This window comes from Grammomys surdaster, unplaced genomic scaffold (assembly GCF_004785775.1).
Source record: "Grammomys surdaster isolate TR1022 unplaced genomic scaffold, NIH_TR_1.0 242, whole genome shotgun sequence".
NCBI classification, from domain to species: Eukaryota; Metazoa; Chordata; class Mammalia; order Rodentia; family Muridae; genus Grammomys; species Grammomys surdaster.
The window spans coordinates 1,703,813-1,731,461 of NW_021604687.1; the positions used below are offsets into that span (position 1 = coordinate 1,703,813).

Below are 27,649 nucleotides of genomic sequence, written 5' to 3' on the forward strand. Positions count from 1 at the left end.
GGCTTATTTGGTCTTATGTTTTGAGTATACGAATTCATGATGGCAGAGAAGGCATGAGGTCCCACTGTACCTGTAATTATGAAGCAGAAGAGACACAGGTTAAGACTCTGTTGATGTTCAGTTCACCTTAGAAATCCTCCTATCCCTGTCTACCTTCTACTCTCCAGCCTGGGATAACAGCATATACGGTAATGTCCAACCTTTTACATGAGTGTTGGGGATCCAGACTCAGATCTGTAAGATTGCTTGTAATGTAAGCAAATATTCTTTCCAATTGACCCACCCTGTCAATCTCTTATTGGGATTTTAATGTACTTCTTTTAGATAAGCAATAGATTTTTGAAAATCATAGTCTCTCTCTTTCTCTCTCTATGTGAGTGTGTGTGTGTGTTTGTGTGTCTGTGTCTTGGCACGTGTATCTTATGTCATATATATATATATATATATATATATATATATATATATATATTTATTTAGATATAATATGATTTTCATATTTCAGTCCTGCTATTAAATACTAGAAATGGCAGTAATGAATTCCCAGGATTTATACTTAAACACAAAAAGAAAGATGGTTTTATTTTTCTTAAGGTTGTTAGAAATCACTGAGTTCATAATTTTCTCTTTTATAGTTCACAATTCACACTTCACAAATATAATGGACGTATTGGAACATGTTTAAATGGAAATTCAGTGCATGAATGCTTCACAAAAAGATAAATATTGGTATAAATATTGGTATAAATATTGATAAAAATATTGGTATTATCAATTTTTGCAAAGGTGCACAATAAAAAAATATTCTATTAAACAAACAAAGTATTTAAAACCTTTTTTAATTAGGGAGTTAAATAAACATGTACAAATCACAAATAACCACATTTCACCTGCTATTCCTTGCATAAGTGTGTTAACACACAATGCAGTCATCAAAGGGCTTCCTAAGAAATGTAAGCACTTCCATGAAGTTACATAGTTACATAAGAAAATAAACTTGCAAACTAAGGCACATTTCCAAATATATTGATGGAAATACTATCTAAGTGAATTACAAAAAGCAGGGAAATTTCAAAGCCTATAGCCCAATATAGAATTAAAAATACTAAACAGAATCTAGATGTAGAAATCAACTATTATCTTAAATAAAATGAAAAAAATCATCATAAATGGGGCATCATACAGCTTTTTATCAGTTCAGAATGTATTCATGAGATTATTTCCATATAACTTTGATATTCTTAGTGGAAAATTAAATTTTAGAACACACTATGGCACTTTTGGTCCCAAATATCATACTTACATGTAAAAGTTATTTTGACAAAAGCTCAGAAATGTATATTAAGCTTTACATAGAAAAACTAGGGAAATGTTGGCTACAGTATTTAATAGTCATACACTTTGCAGACTTAAATACAAATTTTCAAGTCAAGAAGTATGTGCTCACTTGGTGCAATAATGGTATTGCCCTTATGAAATTAACCATTTTCTATTTGTATCTGAAGCCAACTCCATAGAGACAAGTCCATGCCTTGTACTTTCTTTTTATTATTATTATTGGTTATTTTATTTACATTTCAAATGTTATCCTCTCTTTCTCTGTGATTTCCCCTGGCAAATCTCCTATCCCATTCCTTCTCCCCCCTGCTTCTATTAGGGAGCTCCCTGACCCACCCACCCACTCCTGCTGCACAACCCTAGCATTACCTTATGTTGGGGCATAGAGGCTCTACAGGAACAAGGACCTCCACTCCCATTGGTAACAAGGACCTCCCCTCCCATTGGTAACTGATCAAAGACATATGACTGGGGAGATAATAGGTCCTATTTGGGAACATAGTAATTTGATTTTGCTAAATCTACTTGTCAAACTGGCTTCTAAGCATTTACATTCATAACCAGATCCATGATGCCTTGAGCCTTGGTCAGAGAAGTTTCATCATGATGTGAAGTGTTATTGAGATTCAGGTCTAGTTAAGATGCTGAGAACAAGTTACTGTTGAGTCTTCTGCCTTAATGGGGCTACCCAAAACACTCCTACGAGGTTCAGGAAACACTGTGAAAGAGGTGGCAGAAAGATTATGAGAAGAAAATGGCATTTATGAATTCACAGCATCTATTCTTGCTTCCTCAATACATCCTCTAGACTGAGAATGTAAATATTCATAGATTGGGAACTAATTCTGAGAACTGATACTTCCCAAGGAAGCTATTGACAGCTGAGGGTTGTAAGGGAAGTAAAAGTCATTGTCTTCAATTTGTTTTAATATATATTCCATCTTTTTTATTTAATCTCTGTCTCTCTTTTATTACACTCCAGATTTTATTCCCCTACTGGTCCACCCTCCAACTGTTCCACATCCCATACCTCCTCTCTGCCCCTCTGTTTCCATGAGGATGTTCCCATCACCCCCTCCTCCCTGCCCAGCAGACCACAAACTCCCTGGAGCCTCCAGTCTCTTCTCTGACTGAACCCAGACCTGGTAGACCTCTTCTGTATATGTGTTGGGGGCCATATATCAGCTGATGTATGCTGCCTGGTTGATGGTCCAGTATCTGAGAGATCTTGGGAGTACAGGTTAATTGAGACTGCTGGTACTCCTACAGAATTGCCTTTTAATGAAATATTTAAAGTCCTTAGTGACCAGAGAAATGCAAATCAAAACGATGCTGAGATTCCACCTTATACCAATCAGAATGGCTATAATCAAACCACAGGCGACAGCACATATTGGAGAGGATGAAGAGAAAGAGGAACACTTCTCCATTGCTGGTAGTATTGCAAACTGGTACAACTACTCTGGCAATCAATCTGGGGGTTTCTCAGTAAATTGCAAATAGATCTACTGAAGACCCAGCGATATCACTCTTGGGGATATACCCAAAAGATGCCCCACCATGCCATAGGGGCACATGTTCCACTATGTTCACAGTGGCCTTGTCTGTGATAGCCAGAGTCTGGAAGCAACCCAGATGTCCCTAGACAGAAGAATGGATATAGAAAATATGGTTCATTTACTCAATGAAACACTACTTAGCTATTAAGAACGAGGACATCTTGAGTATTGCAGGTAAATGGATGGAACTAGAAAGTATCATCCTGAGTGAGGTAACTCAGATCCAGAAGGACATGCATGGTATGTACTCACTAATAAGTGGATATTAGCCAATATATATATTGAGAGAGAGAGAGAGAGAGAGAGAGAGAGAGAGAGAGAGAGAGAGAGGGAGAGAGAGCAGAGTACTCAGCATGCAGTCCACAGAACTCAACAGGGTCAACAAGCTGAAAGGCCCAAGTCAGGAGGCATCAGTAGCACTTGGGAGGGAGAAGAAAGCAATTACCAGGGAGGAAGGAGGGAGGGAGAGACATGGGATGGATGGGACATGAGGGTAAAGAGGGGAACATGATCTGGTATTGAGTAGGGGAAAGGACTGAAGCCCTTAGGGCCAACAGAGGGAGTGGAGACAGAAAACCTCAGGAGGTAGATTAGGAGGACCCTCCATAATGTACTAGAAACCTGAAAGACGAGAGTCTCTCAGGACTCAAAGGGAGGGACCTTGAATGAAATGCCCTTCAGCAGGGAGAGGGAACTTATAGAGCCTACTTCCAGCAGAAAGACAGGTCATCGAGTGAGCAATGGGGTTGTCATCTCAGTCAAAACTCTGATTCATAATTGTTCCTGTCTCAAAGAAATTCAGGGATAGAAATGAAGAGGAACCTGAGGAGAAGGTCCAGTGTCAGGCCCAAAGTGTGATCCAGCTGACGGGGGATCCCAAGGCCTGACACTATTACTGAGGCTATGGAACACTCACAAAAAGGGGGCTATCATGCCTGCCCCCTGGAAGACCCAACAAGCAGCTGAGTCAGATGCAGGTATATGTACTCAACCAATGGACAGAAGCTGCTGACCCTTGTGGTTGATTTAGGGAAGGTCTGGAAGAAGTATTGTCTTCAACTTTGTAGCCACTGATCCTTGTTGCAGTGGATAGGTCTACTTCCATGCCCAAACAAAGTTTCTTAACAAAAATGGACATAAAGCCAGAAGACATGAAAGTGGGGTGGGGACTTTATCAGCAAAGAGGGCTTTGTTTGGGATCGGAAAACAATAAGGCATGCAGGAAGGGGTTAGTTTGACCAGATTGTCAAACACCTGTATGAAAATTTTAATGAATAAATTAATTTTAAGAAGCAAAAATAATTATTCTTACAATTTTTATGTATTCCAGAAAGATTTCATGCTGGAGATCAAGAAAAATTTCAAGCTTGAGCATATGCACCAATCTTTTATTTCATTATAGTATCTTAATTTCCTCATATAGTGGCTCTCAAGATTTCATTCTGGGTACCAGTCATATGGTTGTTGTACTGCAGATTCTCACTCTGTGTCTATCATGATATTGAGGGTTCTCTAATTTTTTTCCGATGGCATTTTCTCTCACACTTAGAAGGTACAGCACTATAGAGGTGGCCACGTAAACACTCATCAGTAAGATATTTGTGTTTTACTCTTCCTTGCCGTCTCTTTTGATCCTAAAATGGACTAAAAGAAATAAAAACCATAAAGATTCTTAATTTCCATTATGAAGCAATGGAAAATATGCAGTGCCTTATTATTTTTCTTTATTCTTGAGAGAAGAACTTGCTATGTTGTATAGAATCATTATTCTTCAGGATCAGTATCTTTAGAAGCTAAAATGGTGAGTATGTACCATTTAATTTAATTTCATGGTTACTTAAACAAGTTAGAAACCCAATGCTTATATTATTTCATTCCAAATCTTTCAAAATGTTTTAATCATGGTACTGTTGCTAATATTCTAATTCCTATTCATTTATTTTCAATTTTACATTATCCAGAAAAGTCATGCTTGTCTAGAAAAGTTATATATCTACATCTATGTTAACAAATAATTGTTAAAAATAATTAAAAGTTGTGTCTACCTCACCATTTGTGTAGTAAACATTTACTGCAAGGAATTTATTCTTGAAGTTCTTTGATTAGGTTTCCATTAGACTCTTACATGAGGAGCGCTGCTTCATTTATTACAAACTTTATGGACTAGTTCTTTAAAAACTATTCATTTTGAGTGAACCAAGTGTGGAAAATCTTATAGGCAAAATGTTTTCATTGTTTACTCTATCATTTTTTGTTATACTAAATATTATAAATAGAATATAGCAATAAAATAACTTCTCAGTATCATTCAGAACATACTACGAAGTATGCAGAAGTGATCATGTCAGAGTTCATTTTTAAAACCTAATTCAAATTCTTACCATGATTACATGAGGCCTGAGAGTACTCTCCAGAGTGTAACTGTTGCTTTCTCAAAGTCCATGCATTTTTTTGCCCGATAAAAACCCCTTTTGGGATAGAAATTTCTGGAAAGCTTTCATCACATCTTTGTTTCTCAGGGTATATATTAGAGGGTTGACTAAAGGGGTGATCACGCAGTAAAACACTGAGACCACTTTGCCGATTGTGAAGTTGTACTTGGCTGGAGGTCGGACATAAGCGAAGATTATGGTGCCATAGTAGATGGTCACGACCGTGAGATGGGAGGCACAAGTTGAGAATGTTTTCTTCCTTGCCTCCCTGGAAGACAGCCTGATTATTGTGACCACAATGTTGCCATAGGAGCTCATTGTGAGAAGGAAAGAACTAAGAATCACCACAGAGCTGCAGGTGTAACCCAAGGCCTCCACCAAGAATGTGTCTGAGCAGGAGAGTTTAAAGATGGGGTCAGAGTCACAAAAGAAATGGTTGATTTTCTGTGGGCCACAAAAGTTCAGCTGAGAGATGAGTATGGTAGGTAGCAGAGGGGCAATGAAGCCTCCAATCCATGATGCAGCTGAAAACCTCAGGCAAATGTGAACACTCATGAGAAGTGAATAATGTAGAGGACGGCATACAGCCACATGCCGGTCATAAGCCATAACTGCTAGCAAGATGCACTCAGTGGCTCCCAGAGAGAAGAAAAAGTAGTACTGAGTGATGCAGCCTGCAACAGAAATGGTGACAACCTTTGTGACACATGTAGCCAGCAACTTAGGCACTGTGGCTGTAGTGTACCAGATCTCCAGGAATGATAGGTTTCCTAAGAAAAAGTACATAGGTGTCTGTAGTGTGGAATCCATAAAAATAAGAAAAATAATTAGGGTGTTTCCCATGAGAGACAGCAAATACACAGTGAGAAAAATCATAAACAATGGAAGCTGCAGAGAGGAAGAACCTGGAAATCCTAGAAAAATAAACTCAATCACTTCTGTTTGGTTTTTTATATCCATATTTCTTCTTCTCTGCCTTGAAGGGGAACAACAGCACCCAGTTGATCTTAGGTGAGTGGTAATCAAGACTGGAACAAACTATTCATTTCTATGGTGGTAATAAATCATGCATAGCAACCAGAGAAAATGAAGATTGCTGGAAACATAATAAATATTTTACATACAATATACATGGGCCTCTTACTTCATATTGAAATAAATATCTAATATAAATAATTTAACCATCTAACTCTTCAAAATGGAAAGCAAGTAAACAGGTAACATACTTATTATTCCATTACTCAGATTGTAGAGCAGGGATGGAATCCTAATAACTTTACTGAAAACCAAGGAGGAACATGGCACTGCCTTACCCCAAGGAGGTCATTCCTTAATATGAAAATACAGAAATCAATAGATGATACAGTTGCTAGTAAAGGCCTTTACAGTTGTATAGTACACTTTGTTAATAGAAAGAACTACCCATACTATTAAATTTATGGTCCTTATTTACATATGTGTTGGAGGAAGATAGGGACCTGAATTAAAACAGGCATTTGTTTATAAACATCTATTTAATGTTCCTGATCTCTGGAATATTTATCTTTAGAATCTTTGAATCTTCATTTTTCCTAAACTTGATCAGAACAAAATTGATGAAAGTGAGAATTCTTACCATTAGAGTGAATAAAATTCCCCATGGACATATTCATGTATATGATATATTATACTTCTACCTATACCTAATTATAGTACAAAGGTAAAATAACTTCACAACCATAAGGAAAATATTCTTGTCATTTTTTTTAGTTTATGAACTCTTTATAATAAACACACTGAGTATATACCTCTTACAACAATCAAAGCATTAGTAGAACTGAAATAAGTTCACTTTGGTGTATGTCTGCAGGTTCTCATTTCAAACCCTTCTGGAGATTTTAGCTATAAAACTAGATTAAAACACTGTATGCATGCTTCATGCTATAAGTTTATTACTTCAATTTGTTATTTATGTAGAGAATAATTTTTATGGGAAGATATTTTCCAGACCTTAAGAGCCAAGTAATGTTCTTATATCAGTAATATTTTATTTGGTCCTATTTGAACCTATCAATACTGATTCCTAAGAAAAGATAATGAAGCTGATGCCTTGTCTCTATAAGAAAAATTGACTTTTAAGGGTATAAATTCAATAACAACAATTTGAAAATTAATCAAAATTATAATTCAAAAAACTTTTTATAAAAATATAACTTGAACTAACTTTAAATGTTTACATGTATTTTTAAATCTTGTTCTTCAAGAATGAAATTCATTGTATTTATAAAAGGCCAAATTTCAAAGTGATTTTTGTTGTTTTTAGGAGAATAGTACTGAATATCTTTAATTTACCATTAAGGTCAAAATATGCAGTAATTATTTTTAAAAAATTTAACTAAAGCTTGGCAGTGAAATTAGACTGAAGTTATTCCCCTCCAAAAACCATGTTATTTTATTAAAAGATCCCATCACTGCCCTTGAGATTGACAGGATTGCACATTCTTCAGCTGAAGTAAACACAAAATGGAACTTGATCACAGAGAAAGTGAATTCAAAATTAGTGCAGTCTTTCATTAAAATAATACTCAAATATAAAAAAGGGAATCATATACAGTTAACATATAGAATAGAATCATTCACCCTACATACAAAATGCATATGTAAGAAGGAATACAGCCTTGCTCTGATAACATTGTTGAGTCACCAAAGTCCTACTGAAAGTTATTTGAATGACCCCTGCAATATCTGCAGAAAGCTGAGGAATGAAATACACAATTTATTTTTAACTGTACTTACTTTGGGTGTTCTGCTTCGTTATTTTCTACAAACATAGTATTATCAGTTACATAGTCTCTGAATATTCCTTTTCAGCAAAAATGTATAGCAAGCACACTTCTCAGTAAACTTAAAGGAAATGAAGCATGTCCTCCTTTCAATACTGGCCATGGTACAGCCTCTGTGTGCTTGGCAGTACCACAGTCTTTCTTCTTTCTCAGTTGATTTTTTTCCTGAAATGGCCAGCTTACAGGAAAATTTGAGTTTAGAGATCTGCTCTGAGAAAAATAATGATTTCATCAACACAGAGCCTTGAGGCTTCCAAATAGATTCCCCCAGGAATTCCCTTTATTGAAGGTCAAGATGCTTTGCCAAGGGGAATAGAAAAGAGAAGAGATTCTTCACAGCATCAGACATGACACCACAGGAACTAAGAATGGTATCCCAAATGACTTCATTAGCTGCTACCACCTATGGTCTGGTCTCTAAAATATGGTTTCAGAAATACAGCCCTTGATATTTCAGCATCATCATTTTTCTCTAAAAATCATAAACTTTAACATATTAAGAATAAATTAGATCAGTATAAAAACCCTTCATCTGTAATCTAAGTGCTGCAAAACAAAAATAACAATACTATGTTGGTATCATTTATGAAATTAAAGGATTTGGTAGTATAAAAGAAAAGATATATCCTTCAGTAGAAGGAATGTCTGGGAAGTTTCACAAAAAGGATACATGCCAGCATATACAGAGATCATGTACAGGTAGTAAGATTGGTGTCAGAGTAATAGTACAATCTTATTTGGTCAATGCTATGTTGATAATTAAATTTCATGAGAAAGAAACTGAGAAAATAAGTTTGACATTGCAATTATTCAAATTCTTCAACAAAACCTGTTTACCCCTTAAGCATTATTTTTTTTGTATAGCAACAAAAATTGCTTTATGTATTTAAAGGAGTACAAGGTGAAACCATAAGGCATTTCATTTTGTGAAAATGTTATTGCTGAATATCAACCATACAAAGTAATAGGGTTCAGACATTTTCACACAGGCTCATATTTACCCACTTCTTTTTCTCACACGACTAATCTGGTGTTCCTCCCTTCTCCATCTAAGTATTTCTTTGCTAGACCCAACACATTCAAATAAACACATTATATTTGTATTTCTGCATCTGGCTTATTTTGCCAAATGTCTCTTCATCAGCTAGTGAGCCAATAACTGATGCAAGAAAGGATTCAACTCAAATGCAACATGGCAGGACAATGATTTCATTGACAAAACTCTATAACAACTGTTAAGGGGTTACTTAAGGAAGTGGGAATGAACTAAAACAGTTGTGTCACCAAAGAGTCCCAACCTATAATGAGAAAAAACCTTATTAAAGCTGTGTAATCGAGCCCCACATTTGGTTAAGCTTCCAACTTCTATATAGTAATTCATTTTACCCAAGACCATGAGAAGCAAAGCACCAGAGGGTTTCATGAATGGTATAGCAAACCAGGAACTTTGAATCTTGCTCCTTACTTCTACGACAAACTCTTAAGTACCCAATTATCATTACCCTATATCTAGAAATCACTATATTATCTCAGCAAATTTGGTTTCCAAGACCATATTGCCAAGCACTTGTTGATCTGAAAACCAAACACATGTCTTTAACTCATAATTCTTCTCCCTGGTCTCTCGAGACTTACAGTATTTTGCAGTATCCACCAGAGAAGATTTCTTGAACAAGGCTTTAAACCAATAGAAAGCCTTTATTAGCAAGCTAGAGATTACACTGGGTGTTCAGGGGCCTACTGTCTCCCTGCACCATTCTCAAGGTAAGATTTTCAGCACACACACACACACACACACACACACACACACACCATATACTAGATGAGCATACTTTTTTAGTTCAAAGAACAAAATAGCCAGAAACAGAACTAGAGAAGCCAAAAAGCAAGGTTAGTCCATTTACAGGCTTTCCCAGAACTACAGACTTTGATGGAGTCTTTGTTTTCTTTTAGCCATGTGATACTGTTAATATGTAAAGTTCTGTGGATGAATCAAGGATTCAGTTGTGGTAAGGTCTGGAGCCTAAGGTCTGTGGAATTGTTAGATTCCCCACTTGTCTTAGTGGCTAAGTCAAATCATGGATTCTGAGTGCTCTAAATAGGAGTACAACCATTAATTTTTACTGAATTGATCAATAATTTGCCATATAGTTTAAGATGCAGCCTTCTCATATTAATTCTATCAAAATGAGGATGAAAACTCTAGGCCGTATTGATATCTGAGTAGCTAGCCAAAGAACAAAGAGAAGAGAATGATATCAATTGTCTAATTTGTGTCTTTGTCACTTTCTCTCATTTTTAGGTTTTTGACAAGCATGGCAAGATTTTTGAAAATTACTCATGACTGATTATCATACAAGCAATAGGTTGCTTTCAAAACTATATATAATTGCCTTTGTCTTAGTACGAGTTTTACTGCTATGAACAAACAGCATTACTGAGGAAACTCTTATAAGGAAAAATTTTAATTGGGGCTAGCTTATAGATTCAAAGGTTCAGTTGATTATCATCAATTCGGGAGCATGGCAGCATCCAGTGACACTTGACGCTGAAACAGCTGAAAGTTCAACATCTTCATTTGAAGGCAGCTAGGATGAGGGTCTTAACGCCCTCATCTACACTTCCTCCAACAAGGCCACACCTCCAAATAGTGCCACTCTTTGGGCCAAGCTTATTCAAGCTACCACATCTCTAATCTCATGAGAACTAAACTTCTCATGAAATGAATGAAGTCTAAACTTCTCCAAATTTGTAAAACTATTTCTGTAAAAGAATATAACTGCTGAACTGTTTTTTTTAGTTCATAAATATAAACTTTCAAAGCCTCTAGGTCCTAATAACACATACACTTATGTTCATACAATGTTTTTCTCCCTGATGTGTCTGTGACTGTTGAGGTGTCTATGCTTGCCCCAACTAAGACTGGAATGAGGACAAATACTATTTCTACTCCCCCCTCATCTGTCTCCTCTCTCTCCCCTCTTCTCTTTCTTACCTCCCTCCCCTTGCCCCTCTCTTCTTCCCCCTCTCTCTGTAGTGTAAGTTTCATATTAAAGTGTATTTTCCTTTCTTTTTATTATATAGCTATATCTGGGCAGAATGTGTGCTAAGATGAATAAATGGAGCTTCTTAGTTTGGAAAGCATCTGCAGATACACATTTAATCAAACTATTAGTTTGAATACTCTCAGGGCTCAGTAACAATTGTTTCTGTCCAGATCAGTTAAACATCAATGCAAAAGAGTAGTAGGCATCAGAAGAAGGGGAATTGCCTAAATTAAAGCTTTAGGCCACTTTTAATTCCATGAGGAACATGCTTCTACACATCTGAAAATAATATATCTATAAAACCTAGCAGATATTAAATCTTTCCCTTGCAAGCTGTATTTCCATGAAGTCATTTCCCAGAGTTCTGTGGGGTATTGGTCTTTCATTCATACTCTTGCCTGGGTAAGGACTCTCTGTTTTGAATTTACTTGAGCACAAAACTAGCATTTGGGCTAAGACATCCTGTGTCACATTTTCCAGTCTAGTTATATTATAACGAGGTCAAAGAAATGTAGAATGTTTTGTAGACCCCTACCTAGGTGTAAGAAACTCAGAACTTTTACAGACCCCAAACTAATAGCCTGGTGAAGCCAGTTACAAGATTCCTACCTATTGTCTTTAGGTAATTATCTTTCCCTCTGTTGTCCACCATAAACCTGTGGACTTGAGCTGTATGTTTTCTCCAGCAACATCAGACCAAGTTATACCATGAGAGTATCACTAGGTCCCACTGGTTGTCGGGCCATTTGTCCAAGAGCCAGATCAGTGACTCAGTTACTACTTGTTTCAAGAGAGTCATGTTTTTGATGTCCTGAGCAGTGTATAATAGAAATGTGTAGCAGAAGCAAAATAGCAATATAGGGTGATCCAGGAGTAGTGTCTGGTACTGGGTCATGCAGGCATTAGATAGTTATCATTAGTCATTCTATATACCAGGATTCAATTGTTTGGAGAGGTCTGTCATAGTGCATTATCATGACTCCAAAGTTTGAGTTATAACCTCTTTTGTAATGCCTTTTGCTTCATGGGAAACAGATGAGAAGATTTTTAGACATCTAGAAGTGCTAGAACTGTAGCCAAAGTCAGAACTGTTTTAAAGGTTCAAGTATATTTTATCTCTTTCCATATTAGGAGATTTGTGTCCCCTTTCAAACTGGTTTATAGAGAAAGTCCTTGTTATTCCTGAAAAATCAGGTATCCAAAGGCAAGAATAATTAACTCTCAAATGTATATCTTAGTCTTTGGCATTGGTATCTGAAGGATGGCAGAAATCCTACTCTGAAGCAGGCTCCTTTTTCCTCCTCTCAGATAGTAGCCAAGATCTGTAAACTCTGATGTATACATTCAGGGTTTCTTAAGGTGACATGGTATTGCCAATGCTCTGTAACACTTGCAGAGTTCATTTAGTGGCCCTTTTATAAAATTTACTCCAGTTTTAGAAATTAGGAGGAGATCATTTATGTTGGATAAGGGTATGGTCCTGAGAAACCTATGATATAAGGCCAGGGTGTCAAAATTTAGTGTCTCATCAAATAAAGTTGGACCATTTTTAAAGCCTTTGGGAAATGTGGTCTACGTAAGTTGTCTAATGTAATGTCCCTCTGTTTTTATCCATTTAAAGGCAAAGATGCTTTGATTTACTTCAGCAAATGATAGGCTGTAGAAGCATCTTTCAGTGTATATCTGTTATTCTTGAAGAATCAGACTCATGAGAATCATAATCTCTAAGTTCTTCACAGGCAACAGAGGTATATGCCAGCTTACTGGTAGGGCAAAGAGATACCTCAAAGTCCAAACCAGATAATATGGCATGAAATTTCTTTTTTGTTTCCAAGGCCTTTGAGTATTTTAAAATCTGGATTTGTGTAGCTAAAGTGGTTAGTTGAACAATTATAAAAGTCTTGTCAGGTCTGTCCTAAGTGTTTTATTTCTGCTCATATGCCTGAGAATCTCTTTGTCAATCTGAGATTTAGTAAAACTGTATCAACTGATTTGGGGCACTGCTTCCACCTTAGAGATGCATGGATAATTGTGATAATGTTAGGTATCTTGTTCAGTGCTCATCTCAATACGAAACACATTTAATACATCTATAAGAATTCCCCAAATCTCAACAATTTAATTTTTTAAAGTCCACAAATTCTCTTCTGAAACTCAAAACACTTTTAAATATGAACATGTATAAATTATGTATTTCCTACACACAATAGTTCATAATAACCATTCACATTCAAAAAGAGGAAATGGGAAGAAAGCATTGAAAGACCAGACAAATGAATACTCGAAACCCTAAGAGGCTAACTCCAAACACTTCAGCTCCATGTCTATATTTGAAGCATTCAGTGGCATCTTTTGAACTCCATGAGGCTTATTCACTATTCTGGGTCTGCTGCTTGTATCGAATGTGACCTTACTTGACTGACCACTATATATACAGGTTCCCTAGGCATATATCTCATTGTCTCAGCATCTCTTATTTCTTAGAGTCTACACTCTAAATTGGCCTTTATCGTCACCGTTTAAAATCAAGGACTCCAATGGTCACCATGAATGAATACGATCCTGATTATCATTGCCTGAATTTGTTGACTTCCTTGAACCTTGATGTAATCTTACACTGTCCAAAACTGATATTTCCCGTGCCCATATAGTCAGCCTCGTATGGTTGATATATTTTGGGTTATTCTATCAACTTGAACTATAACCTGTCCTCATCTCATAGACAAAGTGACCTCTATTGGTGGTAGTTATGGAACTCGAGACAATACTTGCAAGATGGTAGTTTGGAGCAGGGAATCTTTTAGTGGCATTCACACTGCCTTTACCCCCATTTTGAATAAATCTGAATGTCTATAATCTGCCATATTTGATATTAGGATTTTTCCTTCTGTCAACTTCACTATTAAATCTATGCACAGTATGAAGTTTCTTCTTAGTTATGCTCATCTTAAAAGCTGTTGTCTGTACATATATAGTAGAAGAGGAAACACTTAGCCTAGCAGAGACTTGAAGTGCCAAGGTATGGAGATACCCAGGGATAGGGGCACCTGCTCAGAGGAGAAGGAAAGGGAGGATGGGGCAAGGATTGTGGTAGTGAGTGACTGGGACAGCGCAGAAAGCAGAATGTAAGGTGGATAAGTGAGAAATGAAATAAAATTTAAAAAAATCTAATCATGTATCGTGAGAATCAAATACATTAAACTCATTTATTTAAAACTCAAATAAAACAAAAAATAAAAGAAAAATTTAGAGTTTCTTTCCTTTCCATCCTTCTTTTCCATAACTTAAACATTTCTCATGCTCTATTCTTCCCATGCTATACATTTTTTCATTCTAAATTCTCATTATAAATCTCAGTAAACAAAATTGATAAACAACCATGTCCAAATTTAATGTTATATGGCATTGAAACTTTCCCCATCAAAGAACTTAATTCATTACTTTTGAATCCTGTCTCACTCCAGTGTTTAGTACACATGGACACAGCCAGGTAGTACACAGAACACAATGCAAATACCAGCTAAAATGATTCTCACAAGTATTGCTTTATCTTCTAAAACCTCTTGAAATAGACATCTAATATTCACATTTCTCTTGGTAGTCTGGTCTTCTTAACTCCCACCAGAGTTTCCCATCAAGCTCTGATTACAGAATTCTATAGCTTTTTATGGCTCAATGTTCTGAACTCCCAAACTTCTCCCACAATCCACTTCCAAGTATCACTAAGACCTAAATGGGGCTGGAGGGAAGGAAAGTCAGGAGAGAAGATTTGTAGTTAGATCTTAATTAAAATTCAAAGTAAATAACAAATTAACATAATGTTTTAACAATCATAAATGAAACAATTTTTAAAAATTCTGGCATTCCTCTGTGAAGAAAGTACTGGTAAGATAACATGAATTCTCACTTCCTGGTTGTATGCAGCTTCTGTACTACAGACTCAGATAATGATATTGGGTTTACTGAAACTTCTATTCATACATGAATGAGGATGTCAGATCTCAGGATGCTTAACTTGCTAGTGTTGAACATTGCAGGAGCCCACAGGGAAACTCTGATATTCCTATCCTATAAGATTTTATAGATAGTGGGCTACAACATTGTGCAATATTTCTTATTTTCAAAAAAAATATTTGAGCGTGATCCATAATTTACTTGTTGACATAATTCTTTTAAATATGTCAAAAACTAGAGAAAGAAATTTAGATGCTTAAATATGCTTTCACAAGCTCATGAAACTCAAAAGTGTCATTTGAATTTGGATACAGATTTGAACACCATATGTTGCTATTGGTTGAATCCTTATTTCAATGCTTAGGGTTTTGTTTTTTATTTGTTTTTGTTGTTGTGGTTGTTTTTAAAGAGTATAATCACCATTCTCTTTCAGTTTCTCTCATAGATTAGCATATCATTATGAATTGGAGAGTGGGGAAGAGAGAGAGAAGGAAACAGAGAGAGAGAGGGATGGAGAGACCAAGAAGACATGGAGAGATGGACTGTCTGCTTGGTGTAAGATTTTAAATCCACACAGGATATTGTCCTGAGCTCCATGCAGGTGCAGACACATACTTGAGATGATAGAGGTTATCTGTGAGCTTCCTGAAGTGTTTCACTATCTCCATCATCATCCCAACACTTTCAAATGACTCAGGTGACACCTTTCCTGGTCCTACAGCCTGCGCTTATTCCTGAATTTTAATTAGGCCTATTTTTTTGCCAGTTGTCTGGAAATAATCACTGCCTAAATTACCTCAGGGCATTTTTTTCCAATTAATGGCTGTGTTCTCAGAGCCTTTGCACTCAGGAGGATGTCCACATTCAAGATAAAAGAGCAGAAGATCAGTAGATGTTGAAAGGCAAGACTGGTGTTCGTAGCTCATTTGGAGGCTTCCTGAAACTCATTATAGACAGGGTGAACATCTGTAAGTTTTTGATTTGGAAAAGCTTCATTTTCATATCTTTAAATTCATTTTTATTTTTGAATGATGAACAATACCTTGGTAAGTTGTCTGTGATAATGTGTCTTCCAGACTTATTTATAGTGAAATTTCCAGTAATTCCTTGCTTCACTCAGTTTGAAAGATTGAGGAAGAAAAGGGAATTCCAATTACAAGTACTGAATACTTGAGAAAAAAATGCATACTTTTCATCTGAGAAACAATCAGTAATTTCATTAAGAAAACATGTAAAGAGAGCATCCATTACTTGAAAAGAGAACAATCAGAAAAATCCTGCAGTTTTTACAGAAAATTTATTTCCAATGTGATGGCAATATCTGTAAGTGTGGTATACTAAACTGTCATACATAAAACAAAAATGCTGATCATGGTGTTTCTATGCCACTTAGCTAATATATTGTTACTTATGACATTCCTTTATTTATTCAATATTTACAAAGTGTGCACAACTGTATCTAAACAAATTTCAGAAAAAACATAGTTATAATGTTATATAACATGTAACATGTTTAAAATTTACACTGTATCTATATAAAAATAGTAATAAGTTTGCATGTGTATTAGAAATATCAGAGGCATATATGTGCATAGTAAAAGAATCTTGTAAACTGTTGAAAACATTTTAAAGAAGTTATTTATTTGTTTTTTATTGAAATTACAATATAATTATATTATTTCTGTCTTTTTTACCTCCTTTCAACCCTTCACAAATCCCTCTATTTTTATTAATTGATATTACATATATGTGTGTGTTGAGTGTGTGTATATATATATATATATTGCATGTTTATTCATAATTGGATGTTCATAGATGTTTTACCTACATGGAAGTGTACATACTACCTGTTTTTAAAGGAGGCTAGGAGAGTGTTGAATATCCTAGAGCTGGAGTTCTGGACAGTTGTGAGCTATCATGTGGGTGCTGGAATGTGAATTCAGTTCTGCTTAACCTGCATATGCCCTTAACTCATAAGCCAATTCTCTAGTCCGTCTACCAATGTTTGTAAAGTTTTTTCTCTGATGAGTCTTGAAGACTTTCTTTAGTATATTTTCATATTCTTTTATTTCACTAGTAATATATTTTTAATATATAGACATCATATACAGTTCAATTTAGAAGAGATAATTGATGATTAATGTGTCAATTATATGGAATAACTCTTAAAAAATATTTTCCTGGTGAAGAGAATATTTATTCTTGTTAAACTTCACTCTTTAAATTCCATTTCAACTGTATATGCTTTAAGCAAAAAACTAACAATAAAATCTTTTAGTATTTTAAAGTCAAAGTAATAAAATTTAATATATATTCATAAAATAATTTTAAAACATTAAACATATTTATTATACATAAACATTAGTTGGTTACTCTTAAGAAAGACTTAAAACCTGTGTTCAGATCTCACAGAAGTTTAAAATTACATTTAGAGATAGAAAATTTCTGGTTATAAAGGAGTGTCTATTTCATTATAGAAAATATTAGCATGCTATATTCCTCCCAGAGGATTTATTATTTCTCTGGGCTTGTAAAGAACTTATCATGTTTAATCAAAAAGTAATATGTGTTTTTTGCAATTAATGTTTCTTTATAATTTCTTGATACATATTATGTTAACTCAGTACTCAAATATCTTTTCAAGTTTTTTAATAATTTGAATAAAGGAATGCTATTAAATGAATGTGCATTTGTATACCAGTCCTAAAAGTGTGAATATATAAATATTCAGCTTTGGATGACACATTCAATACCTCAGAATATAATGAATTTATTTCCATATTTTGACAGAAATGAAAATAGCAACAGCTTTTCTTTAAACATGGATATTTAACTTTGAAACTCATAAGCTATTATCTTTAAATTATACTAATGCTTATCAGTTTTTAAAGGATCTATTAAAAGTTTTAAATTGGTTGTCTAGTGCCAATTATTTATCCCTAAAAACCCACATACAAATAACATACAGAATGGACAAGGTTATTTAGGAATATTTTGTATATACATATATATTTATGAATGTAATAACTAAAAAAAAGAGGTCATGGATTTGAATAAGAGTAAGTATGGAGGTATTTATGAGAGAAATCGAAAGGATAAAAATAAGGAAGAAATATATTTATAATCTTAAAACAAAAATGAAAGTGAACAATCAACAAGAACAAATCAAACAGAAGCCCAATTAGGTAGTGCAGATGCCTTAATTTACATATTTTTCTCTTTCTTCATGCATTGGAAGGAATTCCCAGTAATATGCTCAGTAGAAGTGATAAGATAGGAGTGAAAGTTTTGCCTTGAATAAAACCTTATGCAAAGAATTTTCACATTACAAATAATCCATTTTATATATAATTTGAAATATAATACATGAATTGTATTGAATATTATGAAAAATTTTCTGTGAGATTGACCACTGATTTTTATCCTTGCATCTATAATTCTGTAAAAATTATTTATGCTTATGTTATAATTTCTCTAATGTGAAGGTAAATTATACATGACAAAATGTTGACATATTTCATGCATTAATATATAAGATATACAAATATTCTCTAGGACTATCCATATTTCTGCCAATGGATGCCAGACAGAATGCAGGTGTCTTCACAACTGTTAAAGAATTGATGAATTTTATTGCTGCAGAATATTTGGTGGGCACTTTTCATGATACTTTTGAGGTAAATTTTGAATATATTTCTGTTAGATCATTTTGATACTAGGTACTCACACCTGTGATTTTAAAATCAAAAACCCCCTGAAATGACACTTTGTACATTTGTTCTGCTTAATATATTGTCATTCATCTTCCAACATTGTTTTCATATTTAAAATATATAAATACTAAGGGTTTTTAAAATCTCTGCAAAGAACTTGACAATTTACAATATTCATGTAGGAGAAAACCTGTAAACGTCTAGCTGCTCAATCACTTGTGGAGTTTCAACACAATACTATCCTTTACTTTCCACATCCCCAAATAAAACGGTTTTTAAATTTCTGACATTGCTTTCATTGACCTTTGTAAGTGACCAACCTTCCTTTTCTGCAGCATATTGCAGCTGTAATCAAGAAATGCAATGGATGCTGTTTCCTTATCTGATTCCCAGTTATTCTTTCCAAATTGAAAATTCATCCAGAAACTTGTTAGGTGTTATATACTTTAATTGAATTTCACATTTTAATTTTACTGCACACTTTACTGTGGTTCTGTGATCTTGATGAATATCTGTCCAATATAATACCGACATTTTTGATCTATTTAATAAATGCCATACAAATATGTTTGGGAGAATATTTTTCTCTCTTTGCATCTTGACAAAATACTTTAATACTATTTTTAAATAGGAAAATTTATGCAAATAAGAATTAAAATCAGTTAATGTTCACTAGCTAATGTCACTAAGTAATTTTTTAAAATTTTACTGCATTTTATGTTCTTAGAATTTGAGGTTTTCAAAATAAAACAATCAATACATCTGACTGTTTCAAGAAAAAAGAAAGTAACTGTAGCTATCACAATACTTGCCATTCCTTTGTTACTGGATTTCAGTCTATTTCATGTCTGCTTTGTTCAACTTTTATTAGGCTATTTTGCTCCTAAGTAATTAATGCTTTCTTTTTTCTTTTTTTTTCTTCCCTTAAAGGGAAGGGAATAAAAAACAGTTTATCTGAGTCAGCTATTTCCTGGGAACACAGATTTGTGTTAGTCCAAATTTTATGTTCAAGTATACAAGCACTTTTATGGTTTTACAGAACAAAGAAATTCATACATCAAGACAAGCTTAATATATACTGCTGGGTGCATCAGAGAAGTGAATACAGGAAGACGACAAAGGTTTTCTATAGGCCTCAGATGCTCTCTAATGACACTTTTCTTTTTGGTTGGTGAAACTGAAGGTCTGCTAACTTAGTAAATTCTAAAAGGTTTTTATCTACCAGTCATGGGATGTTTGTTTCAACACACACACACACACACACACACACACACACACACACACACACACACAAAGCAATGGTTATTCAGGGGGCTAAAGCTAACCCAGAGTAAGGTAATTAGCATGTAAATCTGCCACCCTCCAACCTCTCTGTATCATTGCAATTCTAGCAAAGCAATCATTTTTTATAGACACAGCTTCCTCATAGGGATTCTCACTCAGCGAGGATCTGTCTCTCCCTTCAGGACCCTTGGCAGGCTTTCAGTTTAAAGCTCTCTGGAGGGGCCATTCATATCAGCATCCTGTGGACTTGCACTTTCCAATTTATTATTATTACTATTCTTATGATATTTATTTACAATTCATCCATTACCCTTATCAATATCCTCCTACCTCCACAGTTCTTCATACCATTCCTCCTCATGCATGTCACTGAGAGGATGTTTCCCATCAGACCATCCCCTTCCCAAGGACCTCAAGTCTCTCAAGAATCAGTCAGGTCTTCTCCCACTGAGGACAGACCAGGCAGTTCTCTGCTATATATGTGTCAGGGACCTCTCACTAACTCATGTATGCTGCCTGGTTGGTGACTCAGTGTCTGGGAGCTCTCAGAAGTCCAGGTTAGTTGTGACTGCTGGTCTTCCAATGGGGTTGCCCTCCTATTCAGATTTTTCTATTCTTCCCCTCTTCAACCTTAGGGGCCCATGACTTCAGTCCAATGTTTGGGTATAAGTATCTGTATCTATCTCATTCAGCTGGTGGTTGGGCCTCTCAGAGGACAGGCATGCTAAGCTATTGTCTATAAGCACACCGTAGAATCAGTAATTGTGTCAGGAGATTCCCCCATGAGATGGATCCCAAGTAGAGCCTGTCACTGGACAGCCTTTCCCTTGGTCTTTTCTCCATGTTTGTCCCTGCAGTTGTTTTATACAGGAATAATTAAGGATCAGAAATTTTGACCATGGGTTACAAACCCTGTCACTCTACTGGAGGTCCTCTCTATCTACTGGAGGTGAACTCTTCCAGTTCCCTTTCCTCACTGTTGAATGAGGTGTGTGACATTTTCTTTGAGTTGTTTATATAGTGGATTATGTTAGTGGATTTTCTTATTTTGAACCATTCCTATATCCATGGGATGAAGCCTACTTGATCATAATGAATGATTATTTTATGTGTTCTTGTTTGTGGTTTGCTAGGATTTTATTGAATATTTCATGGGTATATGGGCTTTCTGTTATTGTTATTAAAGTCTACCCTTATTCCATGGTGATCTGATAGGATGCATGGGATTATGTCAATCTTCTTATATCTGTTAAGCCTTGTTTTGTGACTGATTATATAGTTAGTTTTAGATAGGGTACCACGGGCAGCTGAGAAAAAGGTATATATATTGGGTTTAAATGTTCTATAGATATCTGTTAAAATCATTTGGTCCATCATTTCTGTTAATTTTACTGTTTCTCTGTTTAGTTTCTGTTTCAATCATCTGTACATTGGAGAGAGTGGGTTGTTGAAATCTCCCACCATTATTGTGTGAGGTTCATTGTGTATTTTGAGCTTTATTAAAGTTTCTTTTATGAATGTTGGTGTTCTAGCATTTGAGGCATAGATGTTCAGAATTGAGACTTCATCTTGGTGCCTTTATCTTTTGATGAGTATAATGGTCTCTCCCCATCTCTTTTGATAATTTTTGGTTACTAGTCTATTTTATTGGATATTAGAGTAGTTACTCCAGCTTGTTTCTTGGGACCATTTGTTTGGAAAGCATTTTTTCCAGGATTTACTCTCAGGTAGTTCTGTCTTTGTCATTGAGGTATGTTTCTTGTATACAGCAAATGCTGGATCCTGTCTGCTTATCTAATCTGCTAACTTACATTCTTTTATTGAGGAATTGAGTCTGTTGATGTTGAGCCATACTAAAGACATGATTGTCAGTTGCTGATATGTTTATTGTTGGAGGTTGCTTTATATGTATGTGATTTTTCTCCTTTGTGATTTGTTGTTAGATGATTAATTTCTTGTTTTTCTTTGATGCGGATATCCTCCTTGGGATGTGGTTTTCCTTCTAGAATCCTCTATAGAGCTGGATTAGTAGATATGTATTGTTCAAATTTAGTTTTGTCATGAAATATTTTGGTTTCTCCATCTATGACTATTGAGAGTTTTGCTGGGTATAGTAGTCTGGGCTGGCAATTGTATTATCTTAAGATCTTCATGATATTTGTCCAGGATCATACGGCTTTTAGGTCTTTGTTTGTTGGAGGAGCTAAGGTGGGAGGAGTAAGGAGAGGAAAAGGAGGAGTAGAAGAGGAAGAGCAAGAAGAGGAAAAGGAAGAGGAGGAGCCAGAAGAGGAAAAGGAAGAGGAGGAGCCAGAAGACCAGAATAGGAGAGAGAGAGAGAGAGAGAGAGAGAGAGAGAGAGAGAGAGAGAGAGACAAAGGCAGATGTTCACATGTCTGTAGCAGTCAAAGGTAGTTGGTATATCTAGGTTGGGTATTGGGTTACACTTCTGATTGTATGGATATCTTGTTACTGATCATAATCAAATATATAAGCCTTTGATTATTAATCTTTAAGCATTAGAGTCTCATCTTTCTACTGAGCCTGCGTGGATGGCAGGATGGCCTGGGCAATGCCTAGCCTTGCAGAGACAGTATGGAAGATTGGCAGAGCCATCTCTCAGGCTGGCGTCTTTGTGGGTGGCAGGGCTGGTGTTTCTGCCTGGTTGGTTCTAGCTGCTGTGCGCACGTGGCCTCCAGCTGAGAAACATGGCGGCTCAGCTAGGCAGAGCCACTGCAACTTAGATAGTTGGCTTGACCAGTGCAGCTTTTAAATAATAATTTAAATAATTACAACAACATCTGTTGAGAAGTGTTGTGTAATTCTGATAGGTCTATCTTTAAATGTTACTTTGTATTTTTCCTTACAGCTTTCATACTCTTTCTGTGTTCTGTGTCTTTAGTGTTTTAATTTTTATGTGACAAGATGATTTTCTTTTCTGTTTCCAATCTATTTGGAGTTCTGTATGCTTCTTTTACATTTAAGGCCATCTCTTTCTTTAGGTTGGGGAAATTTTCTTCTATGATTTTGTTGAAAATGCATTCTGGTCCTTTGAGCTGGGAATGTTTGCTCTTTCATATTCCTATTTTTCTTAGGTTTTGTCTTTTCTTTGTGTCGTGAATTTTCTGACTGTTTTGGTTTGGGAGCTTTTTATGCATTGTATTTTATTTAACTTTCATATGAATATCTTCTATAGTATCTTCTATGCCTGAAATTCTCTCTTCCATCTCTTGTATTCTGTTAGTGATGCTTGCATCTGTAGCTCCTGACCTCTTTCCTAGGTTTTCCATTTCCATTTGTGATTTCTTTATGGTTTCTACTTTCATTTGTAGGTCTTGGACCACTTTATTCAATTCTGTCACCTGTTTGTGTTTTTCTGTATTTCTTCAAGGTATTTGTTTCTTCTTTAAGAGCTTCTACCTGTTCAAAAGTATTTTCTTTTATTTTTTAAGTGAATCATTTATATTCTCCATAAAGGTCCCTATTAGCTTCATGAGATGGAATTTTAGGTCAGCATGATGCTTTTCAACTGTGTTGGTGTATCCGGTGCTTGGTGTGTAGGAAAATTGGGTTCTGATTGTGCCTAAGTATATTGGGTTCTGTTGCTTATATTCTTGAACTTGCCTCTTGCCATCTGGTTATCTCTGGTGTTAAGTGGTCTGGTTGTCTCTTTCTGGAGCCTGCCTCCTGTGCCCCTGGTTGCCACAGATCTCCTGGGAGACCTGTGGCCCTGGCTACAGCAGATCTCCTGTGAGACCTGCTGACTGTGATGTGTTGAGTGGGGCAGACATGCTGATCTGCCCTCTCTAAGATATAGATGGGAAGAAACATGGGGTTTGCGTGGAAAGGAGTAGTCTCATGGCCGCTGGGCTTCTGGGTGGCCCCAGCTGCTGCAGTTACTTTGGTGGGTGTGTTATTGTTGTCCTGGTTGCAGCAAATCTCCTGGTAGATCTGTAGACTATGGGTGTTGGCAGGGGCAGACATGATGATCTTCTCATAATTAATGTTTTTTATCTAGGTATAATATATGGTAGATGCCATGAAGATTTGATAAGTCATATTATATTAAATTATATTATATTATTAAGCTGATAATTGCCTATCTTTAATATCCTGCATTTAGAATTCTGCACTGTAATATCCCTCTGTTGATTATAATTTTAGAACTTAAACTTTCTAGGTTGTACATTCGTCTGAGAATATGACAATATGTTGATTCCTTTTGAGGGAACATACTGTGACATAACGTAGTGTACATTAACATCAGACAAACTTAGATCCCAACTCCTAAGAACACAAAGGATGTCATACATTGCATCATGTTTAATTTTAGGGATAACATTATCTTTGCTCCAGGCTCCAGCTAGCTATATATATGTATATATATATGCTGTTTACAATGCAAACACTTGATTTTAAGGATGTGAGGTTAATATCTATAGTATTTGTGATTTTCAGGAATATCTGTTGTTTTTCCTCAATCATATGACGTAATTATGCCTGGGATTCAAGGCAAATAGCATTTTCTGAAGGTCTCAGATGTTCCAAAAACTCAGTGAGATTATTTCTTAAACTCATGCTTCTTCTATGTTCATCTTTTTCTCTTTACCAACCTGTTTCTTCTTTACATCCATGACCTTCACTCTCACTTTCCAAAATCCCTTGTTTTATATACATATACATGTACACATACATATATATAGGCATAGACGTATGTGTATGTGTGTAAACACACACATAAATGAAAATAATCCTTCATGTAAATATATATATAAAAATATACTCCAAATGTTAAAATTCTATGGGCATTCCTAATTGATGTATGTGGCTTATCTGGAAGAAAAAAATACCACCTTTTAATCAACTTAACATTTATTAGGATATAGGGTTTATGAAACAGTTATTAGCATGGAAACTTATTATAAGTACCTGTCATGATACATACAATTAGCGAGACAGCCATAACTATGCATGTTACCAAATAAGCATGTTTAAGAAAATGGATGCAAGCTAAAGAAACAAATGCTAGATTTTCACACACAAAGGCGAGTTTTAGAAAAGAGAATTTTAATGAAAATTCTAGTGATCTATGAGTTAGTTTAAGTTTTTCTCTTTCACTGCTTTTCTTTTTAGGTAAACCTGCACTTTGAGAGGATGGCCAATTCCACCCTGGTGACTGAGTTCCTCCTGGAGGTTTTTGCTGAGGCTTGGGAAGTCAGGATCCTACTTAGTGTGCTGTTTTTGCTGGTGTATCTGGGCAGCCTATTAGGGAATCTTATCATCATCATTGCTACTACAGTTGACCAGATCCTGAACACACCCATGTATTTCTTCCTCAGGAATCTGTCCATTTTAGACATGTGCTACGTTTCTGTCACTGTGCCCAATGCCTGTATCAACTCTTTCAGTGACCACAGGAATATTTCTGTAGGTGGTTGTGCAGCACAGATCTTTTTTGTCTATTTTTGTGCATGTTTAGAGATTCTATTTCTTACCACCATGGCCCAGGACCGCTATGTGGCCATCTGCAAGCCTCTCCTCTATCCTGTGATCATGAACCACCAGTTCTGTGTTCAGATGACACTGACTTCCCTACTTAGCTCTCTTGTCCTTGCGAGTTTGCATACTTTCAAAACATTCCAGCTGTCCTTCTGTTACTCAAATGTGGTCCCTCAGTTCTTTTGTGATATCCCCTCATTGCTGAGGCTTTCTTGCTCTGATACCTTTAACAATAAACTCCTAATTCTTCTGTCTGCCATTGTGGTCAGTGGTAGCTGCTTTGTCTTTATTGTCATATCATATGTTCGTATATTATCAACTGTGTTGAAGATTCCTGTCAAAGGAGAGAGACGGAAGGCCTTTTCCACCTGTGTCCCTCACATTATTGTGGTGTCTGTTTTTCTTAGTTCTGCTGCCTATGTGTATCTAAGACCTCCAGTACTAACATTGGAAGTAGCTAAGGAGATGACTCTTTCTGTATTTTATACCATTGTTCCACCATTCTTAAATCCTATCATCTATAGTCTTAGAAACAGACAGATAAAGGAGGCTGTGAGGAAAGTTACATCAAGAAGTTTTTTTCCACATTTGAATGTAAAGGAACATGTATTTGTCAGGGTTCTCTAGAGGAAGAGAACTGATTAAATAAAAACTGTTTGTACACAAATACACAAGCACACACAAGTATAGACACAAAAGCACATGTACTCACACACTCCACATAATTTTCATTTTTCAATGAAAAACTGTTTTCCACATATTTTCTGATTACAATTATCCCTTCCTCTACTCCTAGTTTGGCTTCACCTGTCCTCTCATCCAGAACCATCTGCTTTCTGTCTCTCATTGAAAAACAAACAGAATTCTAATGGTTACTATTAAAATGAATTAAAATAAAGAATAAGAAGATGAACCAAAAAGAATGCATCAGATTAGTGCAAAACAAATAGTTAAAAGAGTCCAAGAGACAGCACACACACACACACACACACACACACACACACAAATCAGATGCAGGTGCTGTAGAGGTTTGAATAAAAATGACCCCCATTGGCCAATAAGGAGTTGTATTCTTATGGCATGTGTATTTGTTGGAGCATGTGTGGCTTTGTTGGAGAATGTGTATAACTATAGGGTGGGCTTTAAGGTCTCAGAAGCTCAAGCATGGACAATGTATCACTTTCACTTCCTGCTGCTCTCCCATACTCTCCAGCAACATCTGCTTTCATGCTACCATGTTTCTCACAATGAAGATAATGGACTCGACCTCTGAACTGTAATCCAGATTTAATTAAATGTTTTTCTTTATAAGAGTTGCCGTGGTCATCGTGTCTCCTCACACAAATAAAACCCTAACTATGATACATTGATTCTTTGTATTGTTTTATTTTTTTTAATTTGCTTTATTTTAATTGCAATTTGGTTATTTCTTGCTGTCTAGTCCTTTTGTATATAATATTGTTTTTGCTTCTAGAGCTTTCTGGTGTACTGTTAACTTTTAATACTAGTGTGAGATCTCACTAGTTTTTTATTTGTTTGTTTGGTTTTTGTTTTTCTTTTTTTTAGGGGGTGGGACACTTGCAATGAGGTGTTTGATGAGGATAATTAAAATCAAAGCAAACAAAACAAAACTTGGAGTCTGTTTGTTTTACCCAACTACTCCTGGGCCTGGGACCTGCCCTGGAGCATGGTTGATATAACCTGATAATCTCCTTTAGAGAAAACTGGTCTTCCCTTTCTGAACAGATACAGTTGCAAATATGTCCTTGATTAGAGGTGGGACCTTTTTATCTACATCTCTTTTCCCAATCTAGGTTTTGTTTTCCTAGAACCTGTGCAGGTATTCTGCATTATGACACAATTTGACATTTTTGTCTCTGTCTTGGATATTGACCAATGAATTACTGGAAAATGAAGTGGTATATATATCCACACACAATGTAATTTTGGTCAGTTACCAAGAAGAATGAGACTATGCTGTTTTTGTTTTTGTCTTGTAAAAAAATA

The 27,649-nt window shown here is 35.7% G+C and overlaps 2 protein-coding genes across 2 annotated transcripts; one reads left to right on the forward strand and one right to left on the reverse strand.

Annotated features, from left to right (window-relative positions):
• Positions 1–5,291: 5,291 nt before the first annotated feature.
• LOC114626963 (olfactory receptor 6F1-like) lies at positions 5,292–6,319 on the reverse strand. The gene has a single exon (XM_028774604.1). It carries the CDS (start codon positions 6,284–6,286, stop codon positions 5,327–5,329), a length of 960 nt encoding a protein of 319 aa, XP_028630437.1. The 5' UTR covers positions 6,287–6,319; the 3' UTR covers positions 5,292–5,326.
• Positions 6,320–16,076: 9,757 nt separating this feature from the next.
• LOC114627072 (olfactory receptor 14C36-like) lies at positions 16,077–26,285 on the forward strand. Its single transcript, XM_028774750.1, has 3 exons — positions 16,077–16,195; positions 18,705–18,826; positions 25,277–26,285. The coding sequence occupies exons 2-3, from the start codon at positions 18,725–18,727 to the stop codon at positions 26,267–26,269; spliced, it is 1,095 nt and encodes a 364-aa protein (XP_028630583.1). The 5' UTR covers positions 16,077–16,195; positions 18,705–18,724; the 3' UTR covers positions 26,270–26,285.
• Positions 26,286–27,649: the final 1,364 nt, after the last annotated feature.